Consider the following 9,284-nt stretch of genomic DNA (forward strand, 5'->3'; position numbering starts at 1 on the left):
ATGTTTTTACTAACGTATATAAGTGACTCTTTTGGGACGACATATAATAAATATGATATATCACTTATCACTCAGTCTTTCAAATGTACATTTTTTCATATTATGGAGCATGCCACTTTTCCAAAAGAAAAAAGGTCATGAGAAATCAGTGCAAAGTTCTCAGTCCCCTCCTCTTTCCTCTGGGGCAGCCGTCCACGACACCTCTGCCTGGGACCTGAGGCTGTGCCCCTCCAGTTTCTCTCCATTCCCTCTTTCTCCCCTTCTTAGCCCTCCCCCCTCCCTCCCTCCTGCTTGTCCCTAGTCATTTCTAAAAAGAATTTGAGGTTTTGTTTTTGTTGTTTTCACTTACTGGTCGCACTCTGTGTGGGGTCAGCATTTTCGACAGTCACACTGCTGGGGGGGAGAGGGCTTCCTAGCCCTGCATCTGGGGGTGGGGATGGAGAGCAGAGGGCTGGCTCCTCTTTGGGGACCCCTGCCCAATGGTGAGCAGCTTCCTCTCCTACTCCTCTGCCTCCCGGGGTCCCCGGCAACAGAGGCCCGGTGGCCCGGTTCTGGAAGAAGTGGGGCAGCTGTCCAGGTGGGGCAGGGACAGAGAGAAATTGCAGCGCCTTCCCTCCTTCACCGGGGATGTGGGGTGCCGGGGATGGGGTTGGACAAGGGATTGAGGGCTGGCTGGCCCCCGGGCCCCAGGCCGTGGATGAGCACACGGGGCACCAGGGGCCGCTGCAGCTGGGGATGGGGTGCTGGAGGAGTCCGGTACATGCTGCTGTACATAGCAGCAGCCGCTGCTGCCGCTGTAGTACTGTCCATACTGCCCAGCAGGCTCGGGTGATAGAAATAAGGCGATGGAAACATCCTCTGCAATGCCGAGTAGTTCCCTGCCTCCGCCAGCAGCTCCAGGCCCACCGCAGTCTGCCGCTTCCACTTGGTTCTGAAAGAAAGTGGGTATGCATGCACCCAGGGATTATGGGCACAGTCCAGGCACGGAGGCCCAAGCCCCATTCCTGGTCCTTTCCCATCTCCCCCTCTCCCCTGCAGGGTGGGAAGTCTCAGAAAGCTCTCAGACTAGAACAAACATCTACTGCCTCCACCTATTTTGAAAGAGGACCCAAACACAAAATCAGTTTGGTAAACCCTTAATGTCTGACTCTTTGGCAGATGAAATCTTACAAGCTTTGCTGCCTTTTCCTGACCCTCAAACTCTACTGCCCCCCCCCCAGTTTGGCTACTTCCTGAAACTTTCCTGGAGGCCAAAAGAGACCTCTCTTTCAACAAACATTTTTTTTTTCTGCCTCCCTTAATTCTCCTTCAGGGAGGCCCCTCAACCCTCAAAAAGATCTGCTCTAAACCTCTCCCAGTCTTCAAGGAGAGAAGAAACTGAAACTGTAAACAAAGGAATAGTAAAACTCCTGAGCCTTGGACCCCAACCCCAGTCCCTCTCCCTCCCAAGGACTGCGGAGACAACTTTCCCATCAGCCTGACAGGCCCTTACAGTGGCAAGGGGCTTAGGGCAAGGATCCAGACAAGATTTCAAAGTGAAATTCGTTTGAGAGAGGGCTCTCCCTAAGGAGGTCATTTTGGTTGAAGGGGAAACACATTTCAAGATATTTCCTCCTCAGGGAGAAAGTAACAATTAAAACCTGTGATCAGTTTTCCTTGGTATTCTCCCCCCACCCAGGACCAAGAGAGGAGCAGGCCAGGCCATTTGCTCAAATGCCTTATGAAGGAACGAAAGGCTGGTGGGCCATCCATACCCGGCAGCTCCAGCCAAATTAATAAACATGTCGCCCATTTTAAATTGGCTACAAATGACACTAATGTTTTCCGACAGAATTAGGGTGGCTGAAACCGTATGTAATGAGACAGAAAATTATGGTAAAGATGACAACTGGACGGGCATTTCCAACCGCACTTATGGATGATTAGAACACAAACGAGAGCAAGGGGGGGATGAGACAAGGGAGTTGAGCGCCAGGCTGCGGAACAGCATCACCTCACCGCACATTGCCCAGATTCAGCTCTGCAGTTCAGCACCCTGCAAGTGTGGCCAGCTGCGTTCTTAATTTCCTTTCTAAAAAAGCAGCAGCGCTGGGCAGGCTCTGCAGTGCTCTTCTCCCTACTGAGTCAGCCGAAGCAGCCAGTACAGAGGACAGATCCCCAGTCCCCGACGACGCCTAGCCAGCCGCATGATTCTCCAGCCCGCGACTGCCAACCCAACCCTAAACCAGCTGGGCTCAGACCCCACTCTTCCGTTCGCCTCACATCCAAGCCAAGGCTGAGGAAAAAGCTCCGTTGAGACTACAGACATTTGGAACCAGCCTGGGGCAGGCCCAAGGGGTGCACCTCACATGCAGGCTAAGCCTGCGTGTCAGCTGCAGATATCTCAATTTGAGAAGGTGTGGCTTGACTGATTTGGGGACAAAGTGGGGGAAATTCCAGCGACCCACGTTTCCAGAGAAAGTAGCACCTGTTAAGACACAGAAGTGCAGAACTGCCCAAAGTCCAATTTATGGCGTCCCTCTCACCTTGGAGGTGTAATTAATCCCTGCCTTAACTAAAAGCATCTAGACACCCATCGAAGCTAGGGACTCTCAGTTCTTAGTCTCCGGAGGCCCAGAGGAACGAAGCCTGGTGCGATGGTGATGACCTGAAAGGCCAGACGCCTCTGCTCCCACAAACAGCCTTCCTTACCTGCGGTTCTGGTACCAGGTCTTGACTTGGGTGTCAGTGAGGTTGAGTGCAGCCGCCAGGTCCATGCGGTCCTGGACACTCAGGTACTTCTGCCGCTCGAAGCTGCGCTCCAGTTGATTAAGCTGGTGGTCCGAGAAAGCCGTCCTAGCTTTTCTCGGCTTCTTGGCTCTCACAGGGGGGCTCTCTCGGCTGCTGGTAATCTCCCGGTCCCCTTCTTCCTTTGTTCCTATGGTAGAAACCCAGCCACAGCCACGTAAGTTAGCCTGAAATGGGGAAGGATAGTGTCCTCCTGGCACACACTATCTCATCCTCAAGCCAGCCACTGGTCTCAAGGGACTCTGCCACCTCCTCACACATACATACTTAGCCAGGATTCTTTTCTGGCTGGGGAGTGTGGGCCCTTGTGCAGAGTTCCTAAATCGGTTCTTTTTTTAAAAAGGATGTGTGGAAGTTGAAAGTTAAAAAAATATATTTTCAATAAAAGATTCTTTTATTGCTATTTTTTCTTGTTTAAGGGGAGACACTATTCTTTTTTATCATCTGATATGACACTTTTAAAAGAAGCTTTTTTTAAGGGAGAGCGACATCTCTTTCATTTTACTTTTTCTTCTGTTTACTGGAAGTTTAGGCATATGTTTCTCTTTTTCAGATGCACTTGGGAAATGTTGGAATCAAGCTACCTGCAGCCGCTTGCACCAGATCTTTTAAAGCTTCAGAAAATAAAAGTGTCACCCAAACACTGAGCTGAGCTCAAAATCACTGAGCCCATCCAGGTGACAGTGCAGAGATTTCCGGATTCTATTTGTCAACTTTGGTTTTTTACTGAAATGCTGGGAAATCGATATGTCAATCCCTCTCTGTTTGTACCCGTTTGTGCAGCGCTCCTTGATCTTCCCTGCAGGAAGAACAATAATCTCTCTAATTGACCCACTGGGGAGGTTGGTGCACGAAAAATCGCCAGACCAGACTGTACATCTGTTTTGGGCACTATTATGCTAATGCTGTAATAGTAAAATGAGGAGCCAATATCCTACCTTCCAGTCAGTCAGCATATATCTTTAACAGAAAAGCAATGATTAATAATAAATATCGTATCCGCAAAGAAAAAAAGAACTCCCCTGGTATGTTAAAACTCCTTTGCCATGTACAGACAAGATTCCTTACTCATGAAATTGTCTGAAGAGAAAATAGTAAAGGGAAGCTGAAGGACAATTTCCATTGTAATATGATTTTGCAAAAAAAATTAGATAAACTTAATTCCATAAAATACTACTTTTATAAATGCTACTTCCTCATTATTTGTAAGGGGCCAAAATTTTTACTAAGTAAACAAAAATCTTGTTGGGGCCATTGGATAAGAAGGGTGTTTTTGAAATCTTTTTATAAAATTTTATCAGCCTCCCCATGTATTAATCACAAGTTGCTGTGTTAAATCAATGTGGAATTTTTCATCATTAAATCCAATAACTCCTGTGATGGTGTTTAGAAAAATGGGGGAGGATGAAATCATTTGCATTAAAGAATAAACATCAGCTTGTGATCACACCCCTAGACACCATGCTAGCAAAGTAGTTTCTCCCACCTTGGCCCATTCCCTTCCCCAAGGTCTTGAATAGAAAACCTCCAGTCGGTCCCTTTTGTCAACAAAAAGTGTTTCCAGCCAGATCCCCGCCACTGCCCTCCCCACATTACATTAAAATTAGGTGAAACAAAGGAAGGAGCTGGGCCGCGGGGAAGACTGAGGGGTAGACCCTTAACAATACACCGAACTTCGGAGGCGTCTCTAAAGCGGACGCCCAGGCCTCTCTCCAGCTGGCACTCTTCTGACCGTGGCCCAATGGCCCGAGAATCTCCCGGATCATTCCCCGCTGGAGATTCGGAGATTCGCTGGAGGCTGAAGGGGAGCAGGCAACTCCGAGGAGGAGAAGCTGGACGGCAGCCGGGGCGGCGCGACTCACCGTGGCATTTGATGTCGCTCTGGGAATCTTCCCGTTTGTCGAGTTTGTTTTTGCTGTCCTCCTGCTCGAGCTTTGGCCTGAAGCTCTCGTGAGCTGCGTTGTTCTCCTGCTTCGGGGTGTGGTGGGGAGAGGAGACGCTGGTGCTGTAGGGTGCACACGCCGCCAGAGGTTTGCTGTCGCCCAAGATGTCCTTAATTAAAAAAGAAGAAGTGGAAGTCCTAGGGGCCGAGGCGGCCGAGCCCAGCTGCTGGGCAGCTGGCTGTTGCTGCTGCTGCGGCGGCGGCGGCGGCTGCTGTTGGGGCGAAGGCTGCAAACTTTGCGTCGGGGCCGCGGCCGGCGGCGGCGGCGGTGGTTGGCTATGGTGGAGGTGGTGGTGATGCTGGGGCCCGTCTGCTACTAGATGCGGCTCCGGGGGCTCCATAGTGACCGAGATGGGAGAAGAAGGCGCCGTTCCTACGGTATCAATTTCCGAACAGGGGGACGGGGTGGCCTGACTCCTAAAATCCGCGGTCCTCGTCTCTCCGAGCGGGCGGAAATCTCCATTCATCATGCCGGGGCTGCCCGAACTGGCACTGGACAAAATCGTGTCTATTCCAAAACTCGACCCGCTGGCCCCTTCCATTGTTGATATTTCTACATGAGGTCCACGCCACTCCGCAGTTCAGCTGCCGCCCGGAACAAGCAAAGGAAGCTATCGATCGTAAGACAAAATAAACACTACACAACGATGCCCCGCTTTAAAAAAAAAAAAAAAAAAAAGTAGGGCGGGGAGGGAAGGAAGGATAACGGGAAGGTGGCAATCGGTGGACACTTTCGACGCAACTTTTTTTTCCCCCTTATGCAAAAAGTAGGGATAGAAAGAAAGACAGACTCGGGGTGGGAGTTACACAAAAATTAAGGGGGAAGCAAAGCTCGTGCGCTCCGGGCCCCGTGCGCACGTGGGGCGGCGGCGGCGGCGCGGGAGCTCGGCGCGGCCGGCCAGGAGCGATCCCGAAGCGCCGCCACCGCCGCCGCCAGCTCTGCGCGGCCGGCTCCGCGCGGCCTGGCACCCGGCTCCGCGCGGCCTGGCACCGGGCGGCGGCGGCGGCGGCGGCGGCAGGTGCAGCGACCCCGAGGCCGGGCGGCCGCGCGCCCTCGGCGCTCCCCGGCGTCTCCCCAGGAGGCGGCTGCGCGCGGCCCGGCCGCCCCGGAGCCGAGTTTCTGAACTTTCTTGGAAAGTTGTGAAGCAGACACGGCCGCGGCGCCCGCGGCAACCCGAGGAGGAGGAGGAAGAGGAGGAAGAAGAGAAGGAGCGGGCGCGGGCGAGGCAGGCGGCGGAGGCGCGGCGCCGGGCGACTCCGGCCGCGGCCCGGCGCGTTCGCTTGTAATCCGGCGGCTCGCGGGCGGCGCCGACCCCCTCCCGTGACGTCACGGCCCCGCCGCGCCGCGCCCGCGCCCCCGCCGCCCGGGCCGCGCGCCGGCCCCGCGCCCCGATTGGCTGCGCCCGCGCGAGCGAGCGACGCCGACGTGCCGGGAGCCAATGGGCGCGCGGCTCGCGAGCCCGTCAGCGCGCCCGCTCGAGCCCTGCTGCTCTTTTGAGAACCCGCACAACCTTTTGCCCGCGGCCCGAGCCCGACGCCTAGTCCAGGGGTCCTGATGTCCACAATCACGAGTGAGGGGCCGAGGAGAAGGGGGAGAAGGACGGAAGGAGACTAGGGAAAGGGGCCAAAGGGAGGAAAGAAAAGAAAAAGTGGTAACGAGTTGCCCGGCTCCTCAAGTCAGAAGCGGGTGGGTGGAGAGGTGGAGGAGTCAAGGAACCGGGCTGAGTTACCTTCAGACTCCAGCGCGGCCGCCTCCGGGGCCTCCCCAAACGCCTTTAAATAGTCCAGAGACACTAAGGACCGAGGACCCCGAGCGAACTCGGGGGACAGTGGGTAACTCCAGGCCCCGCAGCTCTGGGTGGGCGGACAGCTCCGAGCTGTGTCCGCGCCGAGGACCCGAGCGCTCGGGCTCGGCCAGGCCGGGCGGCGGGCCCTCGGCGGGCCAGAGCGCCTCGGCAAGCGCTGGGAGACCGCGGGGCCCGCGGCCCGGCTCCGAGACGGGGGTCCAGGCTTGGCGCCAATCCGAGCCCGTGCTGGAAAAATGCCTGGCCAAACACTTCTCCGGAGCCGGGGAAGGGATGCCCTCGGCGTTCAGTAGTGGCGAGGGCAACCCCGGTTCACTGCGGAGTCCGGCCGAGTCCGCAGCCTGTGCCCCCGCCCCGCACACGCCGGTTCCTCTGCCCCATTCTCCCCTCCCCCCTTAGGTCAGCCTCAGTTTTGGAAAAGAAACAGTCACTTTGGATCCACTGGGGACCCGGAGCAAGACTGTGACGCCTCGTCGGAGGGTATCAACTTGCATTATTTTCTTTAGGACGTCTCCAACCTGTCTCTTGTTGAATGTCAGAGTAATGGGAAGTGCCATGACAAGACGGCGTATTACTCCTGATTAAGTGCCGTGTCAACCTAATTAGCAGAGTAATTATAAGGTGCTAATGAATGATTCAAAGTTCTTTGAGTTACATTTTACTCCAAATTACCATTTTAAGAACCCTATGAATCTGCGTGGTTGGCATCACTTCCGTGACTAGATGCAGAATGATGTTAGAAAATGGCCTTTAAAGTCTCCAGGGGCTGGGCCGAAATCTGGGGGTTTCGTTGCTGTTCTATGGGTCGCTTTCTGGGGAATGGCATTTATTTTTTTCCTGAGGATGGGGGAGGTATCAGGTTAGCAAACGACCTCCTGGGGAAAGATTTTGCCTTTTGTAGGGAACCTCTGTGTGAAACCCAGGTTTGGAAGGGCGTCCTCGTCATTCCTGCGCTTTCCTGGGATAATCCAGATGTTTGACCCAGAAAAGACCCTCACTGTTTTGAGGGTAGGTTGGGCTGTTCCTAACATCTTCCTGCCATTTTTCACCGAGCTGTCTCAAAGAAGCACAGCGGGAATAGGAGAGACCGAGGCGAGGAGAATGGATCCCAGCCGCCCTCCCAGTTCTCAGAAGGAGAAGGGAGTGTGGCAGAGAAACCCGGGTTGGTGAGCCGAGGCCGGGACACAGGACGTGATCCAGGTAGAGGCCGGTCCTGGCCTCAGGGGTTCGGGACACCCGTCAGGAACTTGTAGCTCTTCCCTGCCGGGTGGAGTCCGGCCACCCTGGCCTGGGACGCTGCGAAGGGCCTGAACTAAGATCGGAGCCGGGTTGGGTCAGCCGCCTTTGGCGTGGGAACCACTAGCTGGCCAGGCAGACCCGCCCAGGCGTTTCCGGGCCAGGCCTTGGCCTTCAGGCTGGAGTTACATGATCATCATCGGCCAGGAACGTACAGAGGCTACTGATTCGAGGCCTCAGGGCTCCGCTCGCCAGGCACAGCGCAGCACACCCTCGCGGTCTCGATGCTCCGATCTCGGACACAGTGGACCACTGTGGGACGGACGCTAGCGCTGCCCGAGACTGCAGGCGAACGCTACATGCTCTTCCTTCTTCAATTATCGATTAGGGTCTTCCCATTCTGACATCACCCAACTTCCCAAACGAGGTGCGTTTCCTCCTCACCCTGGGGGCTCCCACTCACACCCTCCTCACTGCGTAATCAGGGTGGGAAGCGGGGAGGAAGAAAAAAACAAAATTAAAATCCAGAACTGACGGCACTGCACAAATCAATTATTCTCGACCTTGATAAATAATTCATTTAAGCCTGTTTTTGTTTTGTTCCGACGCCTAAAATGACTCGAGCTCAAAAGGCTGATCGCACAGCTTGTGTTGGGCGGTTCGACAGCTTTTTTTTTTTCTTGGAATAATTCACAACATAGGCAGGGGAGAAGACATAAATATGACCCTACGAAAAAATGGAATCAGAAGAGAAAGAGGGAGAGGAAGGTCAAAGTGTTGGGGGGAGGGAAAAGCGTATTTTATGAAAATTTCAAAGCATAGGGGAGCCCACTAGGCCCCACCTTGTGAATGTTTCAGATTATCTTTTCTTAAGAAAAGGTTAATATCATAGGAAATCTGGGGCCCGAGCATTGGGAGATTAGCTTTGGGGAACAACAAAAGTGAAGGGAAATAGCACCTTGATTTTTATCAAAGCTCCCATATTTGGGCCCCTCACAAAGAGGAAACATTAGTGATGACCTGAAGAATCAAAAGATAGACTCAAAGACCACATCACAAAGTTAATGAAAAACAAATTCTTCAGAGTTTGGAATTTGCTTAACCTTTCTCAGTTCTTTTTTCTCCAGACATGTTTTTCTTTCTCCATTTTTCCTGGAAGTACATATAATAAATACATCACAAAACTGCATATATTTTTTTGCAGATTACTCGTTTACTTTTGGGGGGAATACTAGGACTTTACCTCGAGCTGTGCCTGAAGAAAAACAGTGTTCGCTTGGTTGCTGAGAGCCTCATCAAGTTGCGGAGGCTGGTCTTGAAACTGTGATCCTCCTGTCTCCTCCTCTCAAGTACTGGAATGATAAATGTCATATTCAGCTATAATTTACTTTTCAGGTTAAGAAAATCAAGATTCAGAAATAGATCAGGGTGCCGATTAGTAACATTTCCACATGAATGGATATGTATTAACTGAATTTAATATCAGATTTTCCACTATTTTTAAAATACAAATA

The 9,284-nt window shown here is 53.0% G+C and overlaps 1 protein-coding gene across 1 annotated transcript; it reads right to left on the reverse strand.

Annotated features, from left to right (window-relative positions):
• Nucleotides 1-618: 618 nt before the first annotated feature.
• On the reverse strand, nucleotides 619-5,271 carry BARHL2 (BarH like homeobox 2; the record flags this gene model as incomplete). Its single annotated transcript, XM_080690482.1, has 3 exons — nucleotides 619-931; nucleotides 2,692-2,917; nucleotides 4,650-5,271. The coding sequence occupies 3 exons, from the start codon at nucleotides 5,269-5,271 to the stop codon at nucleotides 619-621; spliced, it is 1,161 nt and encodes a 386-aa protein (XP_080546608.1).
• Between the last annotated feature and the right edge of the window lie 4,013 nt (nucleotides 5,272-9,284).

Source organism: Muscardinus avellanarius, assembly GCF_963383645.1.
Source record: "Muscardinus avellanarius genome assembly, chromosome: 3".
In the NCBI taxonomy this organism is placed as follows: Eukaryota; Metazoa; Chordata; class Mammalia; order Rodentia; family Gliridae; genus Muscardinus; species Muscardinus avellanarius.